The 26,813-nt window shown below is 42.7% G+C and overlaps 1 protein-coding gene across 6 annotated transcripts in view; it reads right to left on the bottom strand.

The window, feature by feature from the left end:
- Positions 1-1,084: 1,084 nt before the first annotated feature.
- The window catches only part of ERG (ETS transcription factor ERG), a 285,662-nt gene continuing 259,933 nt past the window's right edge, over positions 1,085-26,813 (bottom strand). For 3 of the 6 annotated variants that reach the window (XM_007968079.3, XM_007968098.3, XM_073010602.1), the window contains 7 exons: positions 24,542-24,745; positions 23,585-23,665; positions 21,581-21,652; positions 13,413-13,481; positions 12,690-12,746; positions 12,023-12,070; positions 1,085-4,985 (listed from right to left, as the gene is read on the bottom strand). In XM_007968079.3, the coding sequence (XP_007966270.1) occupies positions 4,465-4,985; positions 12,023-12,070; positions 12,690-12,746; positions 13,413-13,481; positions 21,581-21,652; positions 23,585-23,665; positions 24,542-24,745 (1,052 nt within the window). In that variant the 3' untranslated portion in view covers positions 1,085-4,464. The remainder of the gene's footprint in view (positions 4,986-12,022; positions 12,071-12,689; positions 12,747-13,412; positions 13,482-21,580; positions 21,653-23,584; positions 23,666-24,541; positions 24,746-26,813) is intronic. The other 3 variants (XM_007968105.3, XM_037984801.2, XM_073010604.1) reach the window with 1 other exon arrangement.

The raw sequence follows: 26,813 nt of genomic DNA on the forward strand, positions 1-26,813 counted from the left end.
TTGGAAGGAGAAATGAGGCAGTGTGTACACAGCACCTGACCTAGTCATGGCTCATTAAAAGCTGCTATTCTACATCTCATTGCTGTCATCTCCAAAACGCTGAAGTCCTTTTCACATGTGCTGCTGCTCCATCAAACCCCCAGGTGTTTTGGGGAGACTGGATGGAGGTCTTAACACCTTCAAGATCTAACCCATCACCTTAGCCTGTTCTTTGGCATCCTGGAGGTGTCACATAACCTATTGTCATCTCAGCCCCATGGCATTTGGAGCTGTGATCAGGGTATCTTCTGTATCCTCATCTGAGTAAAGTATGACCAAGTAAGTTCAAGGGCGGCAGCCTGGGGTTTAATCCTGCGACCTCCCTTCTAGATGAGCATCCATTTTTTAATTAGTACTCTTTGGCTGTGCTTATTCAATCAGTCACAACCTTGTAATATCTCCAGACTGTTTTATGAAGTCCCGTCAGGATGAAATTCTGGCTACCTACTATTTCTGTATTATCTTCTTTAGGAAACATGCTGTGTGGCTATAGAACATGAAAAAACCATTTCTTTTTTCCACAAAGTTTCTACATGTAACATGCTTCCTGCAGAAGTTTGTAATTCACATCTTCTCGCGCAAATTATAATCAGGTAACATTATGACTTTCTCCAACAGAATAATAGTTTAACATTTTTTTGTGAGAAAATAATTATGTTTTACTCAGTAAAATGAGTTTAAAATTACAAGTTAGAAAAGTTTATCTAGTTGTTTCTGTATAGCATTAATCTGGGCTGCTTTGTTAAAAATTTATTTTATTTTTGAATCAGGGTTTCACTCTGTCACCCAGGCTAGTGGTGTGGTCACAGCTCACTGCAGCCTTGAACTCCTGGGACTGCAGTTGTGCACCACCATGCCTGGCTAATTTTTGTATTTTTTTTTTTTTTTTTGTAGAGACTAGGTACTGTCATGTTGCCCAGGCTGGTCCTGAGCTCCCGGGCTCACGCGATCCGCCCGCCTCCGCCCTTCAAAGTGTTGGGATTACAGGTGTGAGTCCAGATTTCTTTAAATCAAGGTTAAGATAAAGAGAAGGCACAGAATTTGATGTATTTTTGAATAGCCCAAAGTAATTTTTATTCTCTAATTAGTCTCCTCATGACTTTATTTGAATGAAGTCATGAGAGGCTAATTAAACCAGCTTTTAAAAAGTATATTTTCTTCTCTTTCTCCAGGCAGTGGGTCACTTTGTGGCGCTGCAGAACACCTGTGCCTTCCCTGTGCCCCATCCCCTTCCCAGCTCCCGAGCTGTAGCCATCTCGGCTGCACCTGCCGTCAGAGGGCAGCTCCTCGGGCTCCTGCTCCTGGGCTGCAGGTGCTACCTCTGTGCAGAGGGCTTAGGACGAGCAGTGAGCCTTCGAACTGCAGCAGTCCTGACAAAGCACTTTGTGAACCCCTCCGGGACATAAGGGCATCAAACTAGGAACAAAAATAAAGTCTCGACTGTGATATGGCGATTTTACCACATACAAGGCCCGAAAGACAATTAAGACAAGAAAAGAAGAGAAATCTCTTGCCAGCAGGGGTATGATTGTACAGGAGTCTGAGTATACATCAGGGCAAGCCGAGAGACAGGGAGAAACAGAGAGAAAAGGTTCATGCAATTATGAAGATGACCTGGAGGGTGTTTTGGAATTAGATTACAACAGGAACAGAGAATTAATGCCATTTTGAAACAATTTAAGAATTATGTATTTGAAGGAACTCAGTATTATCATGTTATCCAACATTATCCCAGTTGCTCATAAGACTTGCTAATAACCTGGATTGTGGGTGGAGGGTTGAGGGATCTAACGGAAAACATCTGTTAAAATTGAATATGATAATCATGTCTTGTTTTTATGCTCTTGCTCATGAGACAGTCTTGAAAGAGAGAACTGAGTGATTATCCAAGTAAATGTGTATTTCTATGCAGAATGTAGGTGTGTCTTGACTTTGCATTCCAAAATAAAAATGACTGATCTTTTCCATTAGCACAGTTTGGGTCAGCCTAACTGCCAGCTTTCATGATTGTATTTATTTATTTTCCCTAAGGAGATACAGGCACTCTGTGGGCCTTCCCAGGCTGCTGCAAAATGATGGATGGTTGGGCTCTGTCTAATCCAAATGACACGGTGTGTCGGGAGCGTTGGTAATCGTATCCTGCCGACTTCAAAGCCCACTGCCAAAACATCCACAGCACAGAGGTTTGGCAACTTCACATAATCATAGCAAAAGGATTACAACGTGAAAAAACAGGCCCTGAAATAGCTATGAAAAGGGCCAATTCAGAAACCAATTCAGCTAAGATGTTGAGGCTAGCGCCTTCGCACGGTCACCTTGTATTTTCACCTCTTGAGTTGCCTTCACCTGGACTAAGGTTGGCAGCATTTGTGAGGCAAAGAAAAGATGCCCAGGGAAACTGGCTCTAGATTATAGAAATAAACATTGTCTTCAAGGGATAGCCAGCGATATCAGGCTCAGGACTCATGAATCCCAAGCCACAGTGCCCAGGTAACTGATGTAGCAAGATTAAAGCTGTCTACCTAAGTGAGATCTCCTGAAAGAGAAACCGCATGGCAATTCTAGAAGTTGTCCCTTGTTTTGGTAAAGTGAGAAATTGCAGCTATCCATGACACTTTATTTACCAGTAATAATACAGTTTGCATTATGAGCGGTAGCTTGTTCACCATTCAACAAATGTTTTTTAATCACAGCAGGAATTAAGGGTGATATGTGACCAGGTGCTGAACTAGAATTTCTCAATGACAACCCCAGCTTTCTAGGCCTCTTTCCATTCCAGGCATAAATATGGGGGCTCCAATGTGGAACCTGGGGTCCTTCTGTTCCAAAAGGGGCTAGAAGTAAGAGAGATGAGGGTGAAAGAAGGACCTGCAGAGGCTGACGCCGTCTGGGTGCCAAACATCCTATTTGCTTGACTCTCCCTTGCACAAGTTCCTGGACAAAGTAAAATTATAACACAAAATCCACAACATTCAGCACATGTTTTCATTAAGCAACTTTAGTCACTAAAAAAAGTGCAAATGCAGACTCCTGTATAAATCTGATTTGCCATGCTAGGCCAAGCTTATTTTATTACATACATTCTGCATTCTAAGAACTAATAACTTCATATTGTAAACATTAAGCATACAGAGTTAAAATTCAAGGCCACATTCTATCATTGATTGTCTCTTTTGTTGTGTGTCTTTGGCTGGCCGAGATCAACTCGTAGTGTATAAATGCATAAGTTATATAATTATTATATAAAAAGGGGGGGAAAAACATTGACTTGTATACTTCATTCTGACAAACGCACAGCGTTCGCGACTCAAAGGAAAACTGGAGGCCGCCTACCCGAAATGCCTGCGTGATTTCTGATTGTGGCAGGAAGAAGGCCATCTCTTACCTGACCCTGTGGAGCACAAAGCCCCCACACAATGATGAGGTCCTGAATGTTTCTCTTAAATATCAGACAATTCCAGTTAAAATTTTCATTTGACAAACAAAGAAAGAGATGCACATTTTTGTTTCTGAATTCTACTACTTCCCCTTTCTCCATTACGCTGTGTCCTTTCTCCTAACACTGGGTTTGGTATAACACTGACTGCATGAACCCTCAAGTCTCCGTACTCATTGTACACAGTCCCCAAATGTCCTGAGTCCAGTCTTCATTGCTTGAGAAGTTTCTTTCCCAGCCCTGGTCTCCTCCTTCTCTACCTCCTCCTCCTCCTCCTCCTCCTCCACCCCTCTGTCTACGATCACACGCTCACTCTATACACATCCTCAGTCCCACCTTTTAGTTCACAGTCCTGGTAATACTGTAAAGGAGTTGGAAACTTTGGGTCATCTTCACAGTTTGAGAAAGCTGACAGCTGTCCATCAAACGGAATGTATTTGATTTCAACCAAAACAGCACATGCCGTGCAGTTGCGTATCAATGTCTGTTGATGGGCCACAGTCTCTCTCGTGTCTTTTCTCTTGTTTTTGATATGTTTCTATTTTTAAATACAGGTAGTTTTCCTTAAAATGGCATTATAAACGGTATGTTAGGTCAAAACTGTGTTGTTTCTATTGCTTTAGTTTCATCCCAGTTTGCATGAGCGGGATTCCAAACTCTACTCTAAAGTTTATACATTTCTTAAGACCACTTTCTTTGGCACTTTGTCCTTAAGACTTCATGCTTCTACATACACTGTCTTTTACAAGGTCAGTCCACAGATGATATGTCCATATTTGTGACATTTTTAGCATCCTCCTCATTTCTGTAGTAAGACTTCAGTAACTCCCTCCCAAGAGTCTTTGGATCTCTTCCCCGGCTTCCTTCCCCAGCCCCAGTAAAGCTTTTTTCATTCCTCTTGAGGCACTTTGGATTCATGTTCTCCGATAGAGTTTGTGGCGATGGGCTGGTGAATGCACGCTGATGGGAAAGGCCTCTCCATCAGGTGTTTAGTAGTAAGTGCCCAGATGAGAAGGCATATGGCTGGTGGGGAGCCTAGTGTTAGGGTATATACCCCCAGTTGGTGAATTCCAGTATGGGTTTGGGGCAGCAAAAAAACTGGAAGATGTCACGGGGAGGGCTGGAGGGTGGGGTGCCACAAAGTTCATCTTCTGCGGGTGGGCGTGATAGGAGCCCATGTACGGGAGGTCTGAGGGGTACTTGTACAGAGATGACTCCGGGGGGTGGGGCTGGAGGGCCTGGGCGATCCCGTGGAAGTCGAACTTGTAGGCGTAGCGCTTCCCGTGGACCTTGGTCATGATGTTCTTGTCATAGTAGTAACGGAGGGCGCGGCTGAGCTTATCGTAGTTCATATTGGGTTTGCTTTTCCGCTCTCCCCAGCGCCGGGCCACCTCGTCGGGATCCGTCATCTTGAACTCCCCGTTGGTGCCTTCCCAGGTGATGCAGCTGGAGTTGGAGCTGTCCGACAGGAGCTCCAGGAGGAACTGCCAAAGCTGGATCTGGCCACTGCCTAATGAGATCAGGAGAGGAAGGAAAACTCCAGTGAGCACAGGTTCCGGGAGAAAGAGGCCCTTTGTGATGAGGGAAGGAGGTGCTATTGGTGTGTTGCCCACATTCCCTTCACCAGGCCTGTCCGTCCATCCCTCAGCTGCAGGGGTGAGGACTGCTCTCATTCCATGGCCACCCATTTCTCCAGAGAACTGCCCTTGTCTTAACAGAGCCGCCGCCTCACTCACCCCCAGGTATCCCACAGCTGGTGGACTGAACAGGGTAAAACATAGGCCGGCCCCCTTGCCTCAAGGGAAGACCAACTCCATGATGCTATTCAGGCTCCAGCGCTCCCATGGGATTGGGCTGAAACAGCATCCAGCTGCAAGGAGGTTTGGAGGAGGCCAGAAACTTCCTTAGCGCTGCACCTGCCCTGTGCTTCTTCCCATTCTCTCTCTCCTGAGAACATGCCGTTCATCATTCACCTGCACAAGCATCCTCACCCCAAGCTCTGCCTCTAGGGAACCTGAGCCAGGATGATGGTCTAACAGATTCAAGACCTAGACAGAATGTAGGGAATTCATACGGGGCAGAGTTCAGGCTGGTTCCATCCATTTCTGACTTCCTTAAAAGAACAGCCAGATCAACCTGGTGTTTAGAGGATGAAACAGCTGTATTTTTTTTCCCCTATGTTGTGAAGCAGAAAAGTACTGTTATGTGGATGGCAATAATGACTTAATGCCATTTATATTGGCTAGGTCAGGTAAGATAATAAAAGTTAGATTTAGGAAATGAACTTCTAAAAGTTTATGGAAAAAAATTGAGAATGGAAGTAAACATCATTATTTCTAACATAACATTTTGCTGGCGCTCAGAAAGCAATTCTGTCAAAACTTTTCCTAGAACAGAATTAACCCACTCAAAATGAGGAAGTTTAGAAAAAAAAAAAAAAAAGCTGGCTCTTTTTCAAACCAGATCACCCAGTTCCAGTATTTGGGCAAGGGCATCGTAACGGAAACCAATGCGTTGCCTGTGCCCTGCAATGCCAATTGTGTCAAGCAGCATTTCCAGAAGAAAAAACCCAACAATGAGTGATTGCAAGTCCCCTTGGGAAGCTGAATGAGACTCTTCCTTTGTCAAAGAGATCACATTTAGCTGGGTGGACAAAGTCAGAATTTTCTTGATTTCACTGAGAGCATATAGATATGGCTTTGTTTTATGAAATTCAAAGAAAAATCTAGGCACAGCTAGCTGCTATGTCACAATACTTGAAGATAATTTATGGCTCCCTAGAAGACAGCAGCATGTAAATATTGACAATAGTATCAGTACCGAGAGAGGCTAAGCTGTGCTGAGCATATTTCAGAAGCGTAAGAATGGATGGGAGGGGGGTCCTTCCTCCCGAATTCCAGTTATAGCACTGCCTTAGACTTATTACCAAAAGATTAGCTTTTATTATATCGTAAGTAATATCATTCAATGTGATAAAATGATTAAAGTAACTTTAACTGACATCTACTCAGGGAATTAATATAATGTAAAAATCAATTTTAAGATCATTTTCTTCTAAATCCTTGCTAGCCTCCTATATATATCACCCAACTCATAAACCCTTCTTTGCATGTTGGCTACATGGAAATGGATATTTTTGTGAATTTATCCATACAATAGCACTGTGAGAAAGGTCAGCTTTTTCTGAATCTGTTCTGGAAAGTGCTCATTTTCAGTCTAGCAGCACATTTGAAATGTATTAACAGCTTGTAGCTCATTGCAGTGGAAGCCTTTGCTTTTTCAGAACCACATATACACACTGTTCCCAATCAAGTTTCGTTGCCTGCAACATTTCATTAATATGCGTTTAGAAAACACAAAGAATGGTATGAGAAAACCATATGGTCTTAGTATATATATTGTAACCAAAAAATTACAACTTGAAAAAAATTCCATAGATGACCTGGGAATAGGAAGAGGCATGGATTTTTGATTTAACAGTCTTCACAGATGCTTCAATATAAACACATACGGTTGTTTGAAAATAAATATTCAGCGTCAACTTTCTCCCACAGAGAAAGCAACTCCACAGACCTGCCGAAATCACACTTGGAATCGACTCAAACCTTGGCACTGCCTCTTAGCAATTTTTCCCTCACCCACTTCTTTTATAAACGCGTGTAGGACAGAACCAGTGGACAAAAGTGATCTCACGTCTCTCCTATTTCTGAAGAGTTAGAAAGCAGGGGACCTAAATTCGTGGCAGCAAACTTAATGCCCAAAGGATGGATGAGCTAATTTCTCACTTGACTATTTTACCCATTAGCCATAAAGACACAGGGCTCAAGACTGTGAGCATTTCAAGGGAGGGTCTATAGAAAGAAGAGATCTGTAAGCAAAATTCATCAGCTTTCAAACCTTGAAAGAAACCTGGAAATGCAAAATCAATAAATGTTTAAGTAAATGGTAGAAAGCGTAACATTATGTCAAACTCATTAACTGTTAAATTTAATATTTGTAACGAAATTCACTGCATTTTGCAGTGTGTAGAACCAATGTTCTCACCGCAGGAATTCTCAAAAATGAACAATGGTTGTTAAAAAATTGTCAATGGTAAAGGAGTTATTCTCAGTCATAAAATTTTAAGAACAATTTTTAAATTCTTATTTTACTTCCAAAACAATAACATTTAATGTGTGATGAGGTGCATTTTAGAATATAGAGATTTCAAAACAAGAATGCTTAGGGTTAAGGAAAGCCTAAAAGTGGCTTGGGTCACTCATGGGCCAAACCAGGATTGACAAAGAGAAGCTCTTGAAAGACAGGAGCTTTCACTGAGTAGCATCACCCAAGAAAGGTAAACCCTTCAGATCTATTTTTGTTTTACTCTAACTTAACAACATCCTTGCAATGTCAGTAAGGAGCAACTAGTTTTTTCTTAGGGTAATTACCAAAATGAAACAGATTTGGGGGTATAAAACAGTGGCAAGCAGCATTACCTACCTACGGAGAACCCTGTGGATGAAAGGGAGCGGCTGTGGCTTTTAAGAAGACAGAAGGCACTCCTTTAACTTTACAGAGGAAAGAAATCTCCTAATACTGTTAAAAGAAAGGGAGTGAAGCAGGGTAGCAAAGGCGTACAGACTGAGCAAAAATGGGCCAAAAAAAAAAAAAAAAAGAAACCCGAAACGGTTTACAAACCACAGAGCAAAGCAGAGAGCTGCAGAGTGACTCAGCAGCTGTGAGTCTGGTGGAAACAGCAGCCTGCTGCAAAGCCCAGCAGCCGTCAGCTGATGAACAAGGGCAGTAAATACAGTCGTGAGGGGTCCCGCCAGTTCCATGGTGGCAGTGGTTTGAGGCCACTTTCTCTAGAAGCCAGGGGTGGTGCAGAAGATCCCGCTTGCATGGCCTGGACCCTCTGCAAGGCAGCAGGTGTGTCCTGAATGGAAGTCTCTGCCCCGAGGCTCAGTGAGGCTCAGGCATCACTTCCTGGAGGGGGCAGAAAAGCATGGTGGTAGGGAGCACCAACTTTGGAGTTGCCACTGCCTCAGCTGAATCCTGCCTCTGCCCTTGGTGGGACCTTTGGCAACTCTCCCAGCTCTCTCTGCCTCAGTATCCTCATCTGTAAAGTGGGCATGATGGTAACAGTACTATCTTGCAAGATCATGGTAAGGATGAACTCAGTACATGAATAGTCTTGTCATCATTTCTCTGGGCTGAAAATCAGAGTTTAAGGAAAGATAACACTCCTCTCCTATAGCCAGGAGATGCCTAAAGAAAGAGAAATACTGTTCAATTGGCCTTTTGAACCATGAAGAAGCTTGAAAAGGTGCTATTCTTGGGCTGACTGATATCCTCTGAAGGCTTACTGTGTGCCATGCACCATTCTAAACGCTTTACATGTGTTGATTTATTTAATCCCCACAGGAGTCATGTGATTAGCCCACTGGGGAAGCGAGGAGATGAGAGCTTAGAGAGGTAGACTGACGTATTTTTCTCAGCGCCGGCAAGGGTTGAAATCCAGACCCTAGGCTGCCATGCTTAATCACTGCACAAACTTGCTTTCAGGCCTGGTTTATGCACACCTCTGCAGCCTCCCCAGGTCCTTTCCATGTTGTCGCCTCCCTTGGGGGGCTCCCACTGGAAGACTGCACACTCCCACCTCCTAACAAATGCCAAAACATCCCTAACCTGGTCTGTCGTTCTGCAAGAGGCAGGATGCATTTTCATGTGCACCACTGAAGAGTGTGCAGTTAGCATCAAGGGAGCCTCTGAACATAACCCAACAAAGCTCTTTCATTAGAGGAACTACGTTAGATTCTCAGCTGCTCTGATGGCACGTACAGGAGCTGTGTTGCTTATAACTGATCCATGGTATCAGAATGCAGGGACACACTGTTCTCAGCAGGAGAAGTGATGTCCAAAGTGCACATCAAATGAATATTTGGGATAGAGATGGGATGATGACATCATCTTGTGCATTCATACTATATGATGCAATCTTTCCACTTAAAATGAGGAAAAGGAATTTGTATTGTATGAAAAGCAAAGACAGCGATTTGTAAGTGATGAAGGATTTATTTATCAGAGAATAGAAAAATAGAATCAAACAGGAAGAAGCATTCTAATTAATACAAAGATAAACGATATTCTGGTTTCAGGGGAACAATTCACACGAGCACAACAGACACAAACCTAAGGATAGATGGAGAGAAAGTCGAATTCATCATAAACTAAATGAAATAAACCTTTATCTTAAAGTCACTTGCCTGCAAATCAAAGGTAGGATGTTGCCATTTTCTCCAGGCCCATTAAAAAGAGTCTTAATGGTATGAAGTGCAGTCCTGTTTCTCCAGGCCTGTGATGAGTTTCCAGTCTCCTTGCTTGAGCTCAGGTCCCTCTATCTACAAAGGGCATCCCCAGGCTGCTGGGCCCAGGGCAGGTGCGGTGTTCCCTTGTGAGAACTGGCACTCTGCTTAGGAGCAAGTGACTCTGGCCCTGTTCTACAAACAAGCCAAGCAGTACTTTTGGGCTGTGACAATGTGGTCATGGACATATATATTTCATTTGGCCAATGTGTTAGTGCAAAGGCCAGTTTAGTCTTCTTTGGTGCAGCTTGACTCTCCTCCTCTTCCTTCCCGACCTCAGATTCATCGCCTGCACCTAAGCAGTTATTACCCTGAAAGGAAATCCTTGCTTTCTATTCTCAGTCTGCATTTTGTAAGACCTCCTCTTCCCTTCATACTTAGTCAGCGGCAGAGTAGGGCAAGAAAACAAAAGCAGACTTTGTAGACAGAGTTAGGTTACAAATCTGACCTCCCTTATCATTGGCTGTGTGACACAGGAAAAGTTACTTAACTTCTCTGGACTTCTAATTCCTCTTCTGTAGGATGGAGATAGTAACCTCCCAGGGCTGCCATGAGGCACAGAAGGGACCACAGACATTCTATCGGGGGCATTCTGCGGGGTGGGAGCTGTTTGATTGTTATTTCACATGATTGTATTAACATTCCCAGAGTGTTTCAGCTTCCGTCATTTTCTTTTTACTAATCTATCCTAACATTGCTGCCAGATCAGTCTTCCTGAAGCATGACTGATAATAATCATCTCAAAACATAGTGATTATTTGTATTTGAATGGTTATATGGCAGAGTTGCAAATGAAAAGCTGAGTAGAAGGCTGAGAAGAGACCACAGCCTCAGGAGCCTGGGCTACTAGATGAAAGCCAGCATGAGCAAAAAGGGCCTGTGGCTCTGTGTTTGGGACAATGTTGTAACTCCCTGTGTCCATCTCTCCAGCAACCGAAAGCTCCCTGAGCTAAAGGACCATATCTCGTTATCCTTGCCTTTCATGTATGCAACAAATAATTATCGAGCACCTAGTCTTCGCCCCACGCTAACTAGTTTTCTTTAGATTTTCAGCTGTAAAAAAATTTCATTGAATTCACTAACATTAACCAAAATTTAATATCAAAAATACAGATGCTCAAAAATGATAACGTTTCATGTTTTCAATGTGTAGCTTCTCTTGTGGGGATGTATACTGATTAAATCTGAATTATTCCATTTCCAACCTTATTTTGGCCTCAACATTTAGGAAATATAATTCCATCTTTGCTTGCAATATACCTGTAACATCTTGGCATTTGAATTTGCAGTTGGGAATATGCAGCATAGGCTACGAATTTCTGAAGTTGGTGCCAGCACAGCTGGTTCTGATCCGAATACAAACAAATAAAACTGTAGTTGGCACTGAAACACTAGGACAGGTGACAAACCTTGGCAATGCACTGGTTACAAATGGGCTAATTAAGAATCTGCTCTTTCTTCTAGCATTGAAGTTCAGAAACAGACCATCGAAGATGAGCCTGAATTTGAAGCCTTGTGGGTGTATTAAGGCTCTCTTTTAAAAAATACTAGTTATTTTATCTGCTTGTATAATGGGTTGAATTGTGTCCCCTCAATTCCCTATGTTGAAATCTTAACCTGCAGTATCTGAGAATGTAACCTTTTTACGGAGATAAGCTCCTAAATAAGGTAATCAAGTTACAGTAAGGTTACAGGGTGGGTATTCCAATCTGACTGACGTCCTTATGCAAAAGAGACATTTGGACACAGCAACTGACACATACAGAGAGATGATGATGATAAGAGACACGAGGAGATGATGGCTATCTGTAAGACAGGGAGAGTCCCCAGGACAGATCCTTCCCTCACAGCCCTCAGAAGGAATGAAACCTGCTATTGGGACACTCTGATTTCAGACTTCCAGCCTCCAGAACTGTGAGACAATAAATTGTTGTTGTTTAAGCCACCTAATCCATGGTGCTTTGTTACAGCAGCCCTAAAAAACTATTACAGCTGGGATTAGGTTATAATGTTCTTTGCTGAAGCTGAAATCCTAATTTATAACCCGACCCATTTTTCCATTAAGGCAAATAATTCAGTGAGACCTAAAACTAAAATTTGTTCAGTCGAAGGAATTTCTCACCAATACCAATTTACTTTTCAAAATAGCCACCGCCAAAAAGGTAACTTTGTAAGAAGAAAATCATCAGCAGTTTCTCACCTGGATTTGCAAGGCGGCTACTTGTTGGTCCAAGAATCTGATAAGGATCTACAACAAAAAGAAACAAAGTCAAATCCTAGACATAGTTGTGACATAGTCTGATGTGACTTCAGATGTAATGCCTGACTCAATTGTGTTTTCAGATTTCAGAGCTGAAAATGTCTCCCAACTCCAAATCAATTGCCTCCACCTCTTCTATGAGAGAAGATGTCACACAGCATCTCAGATGTCTTGCTAGGGGACTCCTAGTTGGTGGCAGGGCTTGGATTCCATCCCAGGATCCCGACACGTAGCTCAGGGCTCACACCAACCAATGACATAAAGAGGGCAAACATGTGCCAAGCCCCATCAATCCAGGGCTGTGCAGGCTGTGTTGTTCGGGCATGGAAAGTAAAATTAAAAAAAAATAATGGATCACAAAGAAGCAGCCTGTGTGCAAGTAGAATGTTTTTTTCTATATTTATTGCATAGTTGGGGATGTGTTTTAGCACCATCTCAAGTCACCTCGCGTGAGTAGGCTGATGACTTGGGCCCTATTTTATGTATGGAGCAGTCAAAAAGAGGCAAAAAATCATGTTAACTTCCATTAAAAAGTGATACATTTTAGAAACGTGTTGCTGAGCCTGAATCTTCTCTAATGCTTATTCAGATGGCCCCTGAAACATACCTAACTGAGGACGCTGGTCTTCAGTTTTGGGCACTGTGGAAGGAGATGGTTGAGCAGCTGAAAATCCAGAAATACAAAAGGCAATTAGCTATAACAGATTTGGTCATGAGTCTTTGATGTTGTTGTAAAATCATTCTATCAGTTAATTTAGTTATTAACATAATAGTCTAAATCAGAAGCATCTTATGGTAAGGAAAAATTTTCCTTTCTAATGAAACCAAATGTAAAACATGGTAACAAAAAAAAGAGGACATTTCCAATTATTTAAAAAATAGATACCTCCCAGTTTTTCCAAAAGTTAAAAAAAAAAAAGAGAATTTGGGATGGCTTACCAAATAGATTACAATAAATCATAGTCTTTAAGATAAACACATAAAGGGAAACCATCAGTCAAATAAAGTAAAGCCAGGGATACTTTTAAGCATGGCCAAGATTCAGGAAATCACCAATTATTTAATGTGTACTCAAACATCCCATGAAACATGCATTTCTGAAGGCTGAAATACACTACATCATTGCTTTATTTTTGTTATGAAATTTGTGATGACCCAAATAGAGAAAGAATCACTGCAGTTAAAGATCAATTGTACTCTGTTGTCAATGGAACAAACCCACCACGTGTTGCAAAATCACAGATTAACCACAGAAATTACTATATACTCCATCAACAGTCATCAACTGCCTGTGACATGAAACTCAGGGCCATGGGAGCCAACACTGTACCTTTCGACTGGGGCGTGGGGTGGCCATGACCGGTCCAGGCTGATCTCCTGGGAGGCTCATACGGTAAATCTGTAAAGACAAATAAATTGACTAAAAGATCAATCGTGTAATTTTTATAAGAGATGTTTTGGTTTCTTATTTGATTTTGGATTTATTAGAATAAATTGTGTGCTAAAAAAATCTGGTAATCCAAAGAATATCCCACTAGATTTGAGTTTAATTTCCAAATCAAAATTTCATATATTATAGCGGTCTAAAATTCTCACCCGTTTATCTGAAAACTCTCATTGACAGATTCTCCCAGAGCTTGGTGACTCTTCTAATTTCCTACAATCATAAGTCAAGACCCTAATAAAAGTTTCTTACAATCTAGTTCACCCTGCTTCCACTGGGACTGATCTACATCTGTCTCTTTATTATCTTCATGACTCATTCAAAATACAGTCTACAATTTGGATGAACCAGCCCATTTTTGTTTGAGGTCTGCCCCTAAAACAATCAAATGACATTCAGCTTCTTTTTCTTCTTGCATCTCCTAGGAAATGCCTTATCTTTTTATTTGCCAGTTGCCTCTCTTAGCCAACTCTCATTTTCCCTTTATAACCTCATCAATTTATATTAAATCAGTCTTATCTGATCTAGTGATTTTCGTAGGCAAATGTCTCCCATTTCTAATGTTCTAAATAAATTTAGAATTTCTCTAAAATGAACTGCATGAAATGAATTACAGGACTGAAATAGTATTGCTCCCACAGCACATTGATGATGACCTTCTGAGGTTAAGTACATGCCAAACATTTCTTTGTATTTATAAAGCAGTATCACTTGTCCCATAAACCTTCATTTACTTTTCATATGCAAATTTAGTAACTATACTTCTGCATCCTCAGTGTGAGTCCTATTAATGATTATCAAAGCTCTACGTCATTTCAGGTTTGTTTCACAAATATATTCCAGAAACCTTATTATACATACTTTTGCTAAGAGGGCATATCTCAGGCTATTTCTACATGCAATCTTATTACGTAACTGTTTCAAAATTATGTCTTCTTGGATTGCTGGGTCTCAGTTCAATGTCATGTGTCATTCTGGGTCAAGTGAAGGCCATGGCCAAATATCTCGGCAGGTTCTTTGCTGCCAGACACCAGGAGATGGTGTACAAAATTTCACTTGGAGGATAGGACAATGCAATTGTTTTTAAGCTTCTCTTTAAACAAATATTTTAATTTTGTTTAAAACCAGCAATTTGATGGGTCAGTCTTCAAAGAGCTTGACTGTGTTACAGAAGATGTGTCTCTTCCTATTTTCATATCCCAATGAGAATAGAAATGATAGGCAGCGTGAAATTCAACACGGAATCTCCTTAATGCATTTGGTCTGTTTGGCTGCAAGCATCTTTGCTACTAGTGTGGTCTATGAAATCCTACCCTTCAGAGCTTTGAAGAATTAGATAATTTTTCTTTTTTAAACTGCTATTACTCACTCCTCTCTCTCAGCTGGCGTTTTTGCATTTTTGGACCTAAATCTTTCCCCACCCAGCTCCTCAGATTTTCACATTTCTGGTGTTGGGGTTACACATAGGAATTAAATCTGCAGCCCCTAACAATTTACAACTGAATTTCAACTTAAGTCTCTGAGAACACTCTGCACATGGGTTCTCAGTCAGTTGCCTTTTGTCCAAAAAAAAAAAAAAAAAAAAAAAAAAAAAGGATAGCCAGAGTTTCAATTTGCGAATTGTCTCAGAAAGAAAAATCTACTCGTGAGGCAGTCCTAGACACATCTAGCCTAATTTAGGAGCAGAAAGGCACATTAACTAAGGCCTTCTATTTACCAAATGAAAAAAAGCAAGATAATACAGAAATACGTTCTAGATCTCTGTTTCTCAAAGGGTGGTCTGTGGACCAGCAACATCACTAATACCTGGGAACTTGTTAGAAATGCAGAATCTTACCCCAGACCTACTGCATCACAATCAGCATTTTTTATTTTATTTTATTTTATTTGAGACGGAGTCTCATTCTGTCGCCCAGGCCAGAGTGCAGTGGCGCAATCTCAGCTCACTGCAGCCTCCGCCTCCTGGGCTCACGCCATTCTCCTGCCTCAGCCTCCTGAGTAGCTGGGACTACAGACACCCGCCACAACGCCCGGCTAATTTCTTTTTGTATTTTTAGTAGAGACAGGGTCTCACCATGTTAGCCAGGATGGTCTCGATCTCCCGACCTCGTTATCCACCCGCCTCGGCCTCCTAAAGTGCTGGGATTAGAGGCGTGAGCCACCGCACCTGGCCTCAGAATCAGCATTTCTGGGTGACTCTGGTGCACACTGAAGTCTGAGAAAGCCTGCTCTAGACCATTGCTCTTTTCAGGAACTCTGTTTTCCTGCAGATGGTTTCAGTAATGCTATCTACAGTGTGCAAAGACAAACTAAAAAATGGTTGAAAGAGTTCTAGATGGATTGCTTTTACCCATGGAATAAGTATGCTAATGGAACTGATAGAAGGCATCAGTAGGTTAGTCAGATACTACCTTAAACAGAAAATTAATGCTTATGAAATGTGACTGGGAAAAATAAATTAATGCCTAACTACTACTCCCAAAATATTTTGAAACTCTTTATTCACAAAATCCTTCTTAGGGTGTATAACCATATCCCATCCTCCCTTGAAAATAAGTCAAAACTTAACACCAAACAGAGTTTACTTTTCAGCCAAGTATTTGAGACACTTATATGAACAATGATTAACATGTTCATAAACATATTGCCATGGAAGATATGCGGGCTTTTGTTTTCTCCCATGACATTCTGGTTCAATGCTTCCTTATCAGCTACCGATCACATGCTGTGGGCACCGAGTATCCCCTGTGGGATATGACATTGGGAAACAATCAACTCAGGCTCCCTGAGATAAGGGACAGCCAGGGGCGACTGCTGTGGCAGCTACACCGTCTCAAAACCTTAGTAGTTCTGCTCCTGACTGCTTGAAAAATCACTCCTCCATGTATCTCTGCTAAGTGTCCTTTATTGATAATAGAGCATTGGACTTCCAATAAGAATGCATTTTACATTTAATTTTTGCTGATCATTTCAACACCCTCTCCATTTCTCTTTAACTTTGATCTTCAAGGTCATGAACTCATACGCTTGGCAGAAGTGCCCATGTGAGGGAAGGTTGCTTTCTGGCACTGGTTCTGCTGTTTTATCTGTAAGAGACTGTGTTTGAAAACTGAGCTTTATAAAAGTCATTGCATAGGCAGCTTGGGTAAACACAGATGCACATTACATTACAACAGTATAAAAAACGGCATGAAGCTACAAATAGGGAGTTCGGCTAGTGCTGACCCCTATACACAAGCAACTGTGTTGATTTCCTGGAAGCTGGGATCAGTTTCTCATTCTGAATGAGACTCCTCCTCCACCACACCCTTTTGAAGACATCAATCAATTAATACAACGTTCTGGAGGGCTAAGTTCAGCCAAGTTTTACATTCTCCCTTCATCAAACTCACTGAGGAGGCACCTCTAGCTCTTGCCGCCCCCTGCCTACCCGCTTTATTTTTTAAAGGGCAAGAATGTGGATCATGGAAGAGCTCATTCTCATTCTGCAGGATCCACACCATATCTGCAAAGCAACTCTGGAGGCTCCCTGGCTGGGCTGGATGGGAAACGATGAGCTTTGTCTGCTCTTGAAATTAGATGCTAATGGGGAACACAAATTAGGAAGACCAAGAGCTGCTGCTGAGAACCAATCTATAAATGTCTGTGAAATGAGAAAAAAAAAAAAAAAAAAAGTTTGAGTCAACCTTAACATAATTAAGTCGCCCTCTATTTTCCTCCAGATCTTCTTAAAATTCTATATCAAAGGCAGGGAGATTTGGAAACATTTTGCATTCCCTTCTTGCCTAGGTTTGCAGATCCCTGTGGTTATATAAGAACTAAGGGGAAGCAAAGAATGCAGTGTTAGCCATTTGCTAAGATATAGGCTTTACATAACACCTAACTGAGAGGTGCTATGCAGTGGTTGCATTGTCTCACTATGTCTAGCTGTGCTGAAAAGCACCGGGCTGTGAGCTCCAATGCAGGAATGATTGAAGATTCCAAGAAAGTCCTGAAGAGCAGCAGCTTCAAAGTGGAAGCGAAGGCTGCATTTGCAGGCTTAACTCTCTGATCCCATTTGATAACACCCCAGAGGCATATCATAATATATGGGTTGTCATGGGGATGGAAGAGGAAAGGATGGGGTTGCAGAACATCATCCTTGGGGTAGAACTGAGCTTTTGCATGACCTGCTCCTGAGAGGACAGGCAGGGTGGCGCACTGTGTAGTTAACAGGGGCCTGCAAGATTCTGTGGATCTGTTTTGGTCACTTTTTTCCCCTGAGACCTCAAAGGGCTATGGCTCCAAAAGAAGTGGATTCAGCAAAATAGAAGGGTGTTTGCAGAGGAGGTACAGAAAGGGATTCTGGTCACAGTAACTGCAACAATGTAAGAAACACGTGAAACATCATAAAATAACAATCATAAAACAACAGAGTGTAACATGATATGCCTATGGGTTGATACTTACGAGAGTACAGAAGATTGTCTCAATGCTAATTCAACAACGGGGTCGTGAAAGACAGTAAATCTTGAATCAGGAAAATGTGGGAAAACACTAGGTACGGGCATGCAAGGAAAAGGGATGAGGTTTGGACAAATGGCGGGTGGTGGTGGTGGCAGGGCATGTCCACATGTGGTCCCCTGTGAGGTCAGGTAACAGCCTCGGCCAATTGTGCAGGGAGACTGAACTGACACAGCAGCAGTGAGACTGACCTGACAGGGAAGCAGTCAGGGGGCTTTGGAATAAATGATTCATTTGGGAAGGTGGGCCATGAACAGAATAAAAGGTAGATTTGGGGTTGGGCATGGTGGCTCACGTCTGTAATCCCAATACTTTGGGAGGCAGAAGCGGTTGGATCACGAGGTCAAGAGATCAAGACCATCCTGGCCAACACAGTGAAACCCTGTCTCTACTAAAAATACAAAAAATTAGCTGGGTCTGGTGGCATGTGCCTGTAGTCTCAGCTACTTGGGAGGATGAGGCAGAAGAATTGCTTGAACCCAGGAGGCAGAGGCTGCGGTGAGCCGAGATTGTGCCACTGCACTACAGCCTGGTGACAGAGTGAGACTCCGTCAAAAAAAAAAAAAGAAAAGAAAAGAAAAAAAGAAGAAGGGAAGGGAAGGGAGACTGGGGCAGTAACCCAGGGATGGGCGACTCACAGCGGGAAGGGAAGGAGGGAAGGGTGGTGAGGAAGAGCTGGGAAGGAGGGTGCAGCAGGACAACACACATGTGGAGAAGGAGTCTCTGCAGAAAAGGTGTGGAATGCCGTCTAATTTAACCAGTAAACCCTGAACACCACTGTCTCCTCTATCAGGGACTCTATAATGAAATGGCCACCATGCAGAGAAGAGACAGATTCTGGTCTAAGTAGAGTTGCTACCTAGGAGCCTGGCTTGCTTCATGGTCAGCACAATAACGCTGACCAGCATTCGGTTCCCTCGGATGTGGGATTAGACAAAGGGTGTGGAAATGAAGATCACAGCACAGCAAACAAAGAGTGGAGGAGACAGGGATTTGGGGTCTGTATCCCTAAGGACCTTGAAAGAAACAGTCAACAATCATCTTTCTGAAAGTAGTCAGGTATCCACTGACCACAGGGATATCGTCAGATTCCCAGTGACCTCCCTCTGGGACTCGCGCAGCTCTGAAAGTTAGTGAGGCAAAAGCTCTTCCCCCTCAGCCATCACAACATTCATTCTCCAGTTGCGGGTTCACAGCTTTTATCTCCACAGGACCAGTCCTTTAAGGTTGATCGCTTAACAATGGATGACCCAAGGTGTATAACTAGTTCTTATATCCAAGGTCAAGCCCCTGAATAGAGCCTACAGTAAACAGTCCTCTGGCTTGTTCAGTCTGCTTTAAATTCTTTACAGGTCAGATACCAATATTTGTATTAGTTCTCATAATCACAGTAGGCAGTGGTCAAAACAGGTTATTTCAGGTACAAACTGAGTTTCGAAAACATACTTGACTAGTAGTGGAGCTGTGGAAGTGTGCTGTCTCCCAGATCACGCTCAAATCATGGGCCCATGGAAGAGCACCATCAAAGCGGCATGTGAGGTGTCTAAGTTTGCCACCCTTGCCTTCCCTGGGCTGGGCAGAGAGGGAGTCCCAGCCAACATCCTCACAGCCACCCTCTTCTCCATCCACCTGGATGGGTCATACCTTCCAAATCCACCATGTCCTAAAATGTGAAAACAAAGCAGCTCCAGGACCCACTGTCTTACCCAGGTAGCATCAGTCAGCTGGCTTGTCTGATGGACAGGTTGTGCCCATGGATTTGGCCAGTGTTGTGATCTTTTAACACAGTTTGTAACACTAGCTCACAACCCCTGCCTGGCTTTGCAACTCAGTCAGAGGCACCTATGAGATGTCTTAACATAAACAAACAAAAACCAAATTAAAAAGTAAAAAAAAATTTTAAAACCCCAGCCAAATGTTTTGGAAATAGTTTTTATTTTTTTACGTATATATGGAAATATTTTTTAAACGCTCACAGAATTACAAAATCTGTAGAGCTTGAGTCAAACATGAATTTCTATTTTCCATTTGCAATACACGGGGTGGATTTCTTTAGGACCAGTCTGGTAGACTCTAGGCACTGGATCCTGCCCATGTTTCGATGGCCTGTGAAATCTCTTACATGACAGAGGTGACTTACTACCTCTTAGTACCTCTTAGCTAAACCTTTCTATCATGCTTCCCAGGAGCGAGACAGCAAAGTTTTTCTCTGACATTAGAGAAGAGAGAATTGCCAGCCTGAAGTCACTAGGCAGTAACCAGGGCAGTGTCAGGATTTGAACAGCCTGAGAACCTTCCTCATTCATTCTCTTTAGCTCCCTGGGCCCCCAGTCTTTCTCATTAGAAAGAAAGAGTAGTTGCCAAGCCTAGATCTTGAACCAGTTCAGACTGAGACTTGTGTATTTCGGTTATGTGATAGAGGTGAAAGAGGAATTGCCTGAGTTTCATATGAATTCTGGAAGCATGTAGGAAGACGGATAAACCATCCCACCACCCCGGACACGATGTTATCAACCGTGAGGCTGGTACAATGATATCTAGCTTATGGGGCTGCTCTAAGTCCCAGGGAGGGGGCAAATGCTTAGGGCAAGCTATACCCTTCTGTGAAATGCCCTCTCCCCCTGCTCATTATTCGCCTGGTAAACATCTAATTCCTCTTTGCCATGTGGCCATTCTTCTGGAAAGCATCTTTATGCCTTTCGTGGGGGACTGAGTTCCTCACCGATCCTGCTCCTACAGCCTGTATTGCTAGAAGTGGTGCCTCTACCATAGAACCTATCACATTAGGGGAAACATTTATGTGTACATATCTGTCTCTCTGGCTCTAGGTCACTCTACAGAAACATCTAGAACTGGAGGCAAAACACTTCGGCTTGTTCACCGTACCATCCATGGCTGGCCCAGAGGAGGCACTCAGCAAATGAACAAGCCAAGCTGAATGAAGAAGTGAACGTTCTGAAGACAGGAAGCTTACTGAAGCCTGGTTCATCTTTACATTCCCAGAGTCTAACATCATGCTTGGCACTAATGGGCACTTGATAGATGTTTATTTTTGCATGAATGGCATGTAAATTAATTACCTAATTAAATCATCTGGAAGACAGGCAGTAAGATTCAGATGTAAATACTACTGATTGCATGCTTCTGCTCTGCAAGACTGGCTTCTTGTGACATACTGAGAATCAGTCATTGTGAATCTGGGGAGTGTCCTTGTTTTGTGCTCTTCCCCCTAGGAGGGATGGATCCTTCCGTTAGTTCAAAAGTGGGCCTATTCCTAACTGCCAGGCATCCAGGATGCCTTCTTTGCCCATCTGTCTTTCTGAAGAGCTAGTTAAAGGGCTAATCTGCTCTTAATTCCTTTAGTGTGGTCTTCGAATGAAATGGTTTGAGTGGGTTTAGTCTCCAAATAAACAGAGGCAGAATAAGACTGTCTGGGACTGGCTTCAGCTCCGGGATCAGCTCTCTTTGTATCGCGTGACTTAGGGCATGGATCTCAGCAGGACATCTGGGATGTCTCTCAATGAAGAGATCACACAGGGGTGTTTTCGTACCTGGCCTAGTTGTAATTCTTTGCGTAGCTTCAGGATATACTGAAGTATTTGGGAAAATAAAAGCTGCACCCCCTGCAGACAAAAGGAAAGACAAACATGTGAAGGTCTTTTGTTGTGGTTGTCGATCTCAACATCAGCGCCAAATCTACTTTTCCCTGTCACAACAAAGGGAAGAGACCTCCTCACACCTGCCTTAACAGAGCTCCGGAGAAATGGACAGGTGCACATGTCAGATTCTCAAGGAGCCGTGGTGCACTCCTGTGCCCCATTTGCTATAAAGCGTTGTGTGTTTTGATTTTACAGCTTCTTGATGAAGCCCTATCTGTGTCCCCCTCAATCCCACTTCCCACTGGGCAATCTCATTTTATTAAAAAACTATATGGTGCATGTTTTATTTTTCTATAAAAACCCATAATATATTTGTATATATTATATAAAAACCCATAATATATTTTACATAGCTCTTGGAAAGTAGTACCAAGCAACTATAAGTATTTAGCCAAAGAGTATATGGATTTTATTAATAATTAATCCACATCTCTAGTCAAATGCGTTTTCCCTTTCTCTCTTTTGACCAAAACTCATGTGGTTAGCTGAGAAAATTCCCTTTTCAGAGTTCAGTCCATTTGGAATTTGTTGTCCTGTTCATTGGTTGCTTCTGTGTTTAACAATAGCAAAATTAATAAATTTGGAGCTTTTCTTTGAAACTTTCACTCTATGGTTAAAGAATTCCTAAATAAACGTGAAAATATCAGAAAATGTGCATAGCTCAAAGGTGTTTCCTAAGAAGGGGAAGTAACTTCCTCTAAGTTATCTGTTATTTCTGGCCACAAGGTCATGAATAGGCTGATGTGTGCAACCAAAATTATTGAAAAAGTGTGGTACCAACTCGAAGCTGGTTTTTTAAAACTTCAGATTAAAAAGACAATGTTTTGAATATAAAATTGCTCATTTACCATGATAAATGAGCAATTTCACTGTAATACTCAAACTGGGACTCACTCACATTTGATATTTTGAAATAAAATGGCAAATATTGGGAAAATGGCTGGATTTCTATGTGAGGGCTGACCCTGAGTTAACTGGCTGACTTGCAAGGCGTCCTGGCACTTCCTGTCTCCATCCCTAGCCTGGGTGATCGTAGAGGGTCCCTGCAGCTAACAGAGTGGGGTGAGCAGCCGGTGGCCATGCTTCTGGAACTGTCTCCATCAGGAAGGAGCAGATGGATGTGAACCAGGAACACATTCATCCACAGAAAACCCAGCCTCTGCTGTGATTGGGAGGCGAGGGAGGAAGGTTAGCCAGGATGAGGCATGGTGTTAAACCCTACTTAGGCTCAGGCAAAATAAATACACAAATAAGTCAAATGTACAGTCAATGGTTAGAGATAGAAAACAGGCATTTGGTTAGTGACTAATTTTCATATTCTCCAAAATCATAGCAGAGGTTCCCTCTGAACAAAACTCTCACAATGTTACAGAAATTCCCTCCTGCCTTTTGCAAACACACAGTCTGTAGGAAAACAAATGAAATAGCCTAAAAGTTTATCGGAAAGGAAAAAGAAAATTCCAACTTATCCTAGCAAATATTTCTTTAAGAATAAAAACGGAAAAAATTAAAGGAGGCTGCTAAGGGCCCTTTTATATCGAACATGCTTTTAGTGTCTACAGAGTCAGCCCAGCGAATATATTGGGACTAACAGAAGAAGACTGTAATCTGGCAAATGTGAGCTAAAGTTATGGCTAAAGGCAAATTCTGCACATCTCCTGGTTAAAAAAAGGAACTCTTTGATAATCAAACTGGGGTGCATGGGAAGCGCTCAGAAAACCAAAGGGCTTCACCTTCCTTTAGGCTGCGGTACCTCCTAAGTGTTGGAAAGCATCCTGAATCATCTACCAGCATTCTGCCTTCCTGACACGCGCTGACCGGTTTCCCATGGAAGCATGCAACCTGTACGTAAGACCCTATGCTCTTGCTGGGAGGCAGGGGCGGGGCCAGTATTACCTGTGTTTCTAGCATGCATTAACCGTGGAGAGTTTTGTAAGGCTTTATCAACATCATCTGAAGTCAAATGTGGAAGAGGAGCTACAAAACAAAACAAAAAGTGACATCAAAATGAAAAAAAAAAAAGAGAGAATTACCTTTCTTACAAAAAAAAAAAAAAAAAAAAGAAAAGAAAAAAGAAAAAGAAAGAAAGAAAGAAAGAAAACCATTCCCCCACTCCCACCCTAACATCATGGGCAGCTTATAACTATTTCCATCAATCTGCTACTTGTTAGCATGTTAAAACCTACATGGGGGCCCGTCTTTAATTCAGGGAAGAAGTGGTTGGGATGCCAGGCAAAGCAATGGAGGAGAATTTACTCCACCTCACTGTCACACTATTTCCTTCTCATCATGCTGGACGCTGTAGAAATTAAAGCATGCAGCAAACATTCTGGATTCATGCCAACATGCCATCCCTTTCTGTCAGGTTAAGCCCAATCACATGATACAAAGTGAAAACTTCCCTTGTTCTGTGTTCAAGTTAGAATATAAAGTGGGGCTTCGTGTAGCTTTAGGGAGAATAATCCCCCTAATTCCTACTGAAGACGAGCCTTTCCTTAATGGTTCTATTTCAATCTGGGGTATCATGGAGACTAACTAATGTGTGACCAGTTAATGCTTCCTTTCCCTTTGACATTCCATCTTCTTGGTCGCAGGACCCTGGAGGAGGCAGCTGAGTGTGGAAGTGAATTTTGGCTTCTCCTGAGAGTGCTGACTACTTTTCACCAGGCAATGTGGCCAGGGTGTTGTTCCCCTAAGTCATCGCATACCAAGCGTGTGGTTCCCTCAGATCCCCAACGGGAACTGGACGAGGGCAGGAGGATGCTGTCGACACACCTGTTTGAACCCTCTGAAGCTCAGGTCATAAGAACCATAGCCACAGCCATCTATCCTTGGAGGAAGGGGGCAGCTTACTCTCTCTGAGGTAGTGGAGATGTGAGAGAAGGATGTCGGCGTTGTAGCTGGGGGTGAGCCTCTGGAAGTCGTCCTTGGTCATCTTGCACAGTTCCTTCCCGTCGATGTTCTGGAATAACAAGATGTTGACGTCTGGAAGGCCATATTCTTTCACCGCCCACTCCAGCCACTGCCGCACATGGTCTGTACTCCATAGTGTAGGATCTGAAAGGGGTGGGAACAAATTCAGTCAATTCCTGACGCCAGGTATCTGTGTCTTGGGGCAGATCCCCATCCACATGGGATTTCTGACCAGCTGCCTTCCACAAGCACAGCCTCCAACCAACCTCTCTGGCTACTCAGGAGAACATCTTGGGGGAGAGACAAAAGCTGCCTCACATCCATAGATCATTGTTTTTAAAGTGAATTGTTCTGGAATCTTGGGATTATTCACATCACATGCCCTCTTTTTTGCTCAGACAATCTAAAGTTTCCTGTAGGCATGAGATTTTAAAAATTCTTTTTTTCTCATTTATGTCCAATGTTATTTATTCATTTGAAAATGAGTTAAGAATAAGAGGAAACTTCCTTTCCTTAGAAAACTACTGGTATATTTATATGGAAATAAGAGTAAGCAACACACATCAGGAAGGTGCTAATTACAGATCATAACAACAACAAAAATAATAATAACAGCATTTATGCAAAACACTGAAAAACACTGACCACAGAATTGGAAATGAAATATAGATACACCAAGACTTTAGCCCCTCCTATGAGCCAGCATTCGTCTCAGAGAGCTGTCTGTTCCAGACTTTTCCTGCAGGGTGTTTGGTTTTGCAATTAACCAGCACCTGCAGGAGTGGGGTTGGTGTGGTTTTTGCATTCCACAGCTGGCCACAGCAAGTACAAATACCCCACAGGATGCAGGCCACGTCGTCACGCTCCACTGCCACCTATGGGACAGGGAGGGCAGGGCCCCAGGGAGAAGGAGCAGGTGATCTCCAACAGAAATGCCAGCCAGGATGTCCCGTGGTAAATACCCTCAGTGGTAGGATCTTCAGAGTGTGGTAAATGGGGCGGCTGCTCCCTTGGGCCCCAAGCCTTGAAAGACACCTGTGCAGAGAGCTGGAGCCCTGAGTTCTAATCCCACCATTTCTCCACTTTCTGGACCTTGCTGTGGGCAGCTATTTTTCCTTTCTGTGTCTGTCCCACCTGAAAACGAAGGGCACTGATCTCAGTTCCCTGGACAAGTCCTTGGGGGTCAGGCATGCCAGGATGTTCCAATCCTCTTGAATGAAAGTCAGGTGTGGGAGTCACATTTGAGCTAATACTTTCAGATCCTTGTTGGTCTGGTCCCACTAATATTTTAGGCTACTCAAGAATGGAGCATGTAGTATGCTGCTGAAATACATTTTTAGGTTTACAGAGGTAAGCTATAGTAATAGTGAGAAACAGCCAGCCAGTCATACACCCAGAGTTCTCTTCCTCTCCCTCCTTTCCTCTTCCTTCCCTCCCTTCTCCCTCCCTTTCTTTCCTTCAGCTACAAAGATGAAAGAAATTATTGCAGGTCCAGTAGAATCTACCCTTCCCATTCCATTCTCCTGCTGCAAACACCTATCCTGAAGTTAGTAGCTAGTGGTTAGAAGTAACCACTATCCTGAAGTTAGTACATGTATCACTCCTATACATATTTTAATATTTTTACCATTTAAACTACATATATTGTTTTGTGTTTTTAAAGTTAACATAAACGATATCTGATTTGCTATTGGCACTCAATGTTATAATTTCAAGATGTAGCCAAGTTAATACACAAAGATATACTTGATCATTAAGCAGCTCTTAGGCCTCCCCTATGTGAATAGTCCCAATTTATTTAGTGAATGTCCCCTGTCCATCTCCCTGCATACGTGTGAATAAGTCTGCATTGGCCCATGGCCTGGGGTCCTTGTTAGAATCACCTGGGGAGACTGAAAAACTAGTGACACCTGGTCTCCCCAGGGAGACTCTGTTTCCATTAGGCTGGAGGGCAGTTGGGTGTCACAGTTGATAAGAGCTCCCCCAGGTGACTCCAGTGAGCAGCCAAGGTTCAGATCATCTTCCCTGGACCTCACTACTCCAAGTGTGGTCCTCCAACTGGGCAGCATTAGCATCACCTGGGAGGTAATTAGAAATGCTAACGCTCAGGCCCCGCCCAGACCTGCTGAATCAGAATCTATGTTTTCACATGAAACTTGGGGACACGCTGGCCTCGGCTGAGTACCTAGATACGGGATTCTGAGTTATAGGG

The sequence above is a fragment of the Chlorocebus sabaeus genome, chromosome 2, assembly GCF_047675955.1.
Source record: "Chlorocebus sabaeus isolate Y175 chromosome 2, mChlSab1.0.hap1, whole genome shotgun sequence".
Lineage (NCBI taxonomy): Eukaryota > Metazoa > Chordata > Mammalia > Primates > Cercopithecidae > Chlorocebus > Chlorocebus sabaeus.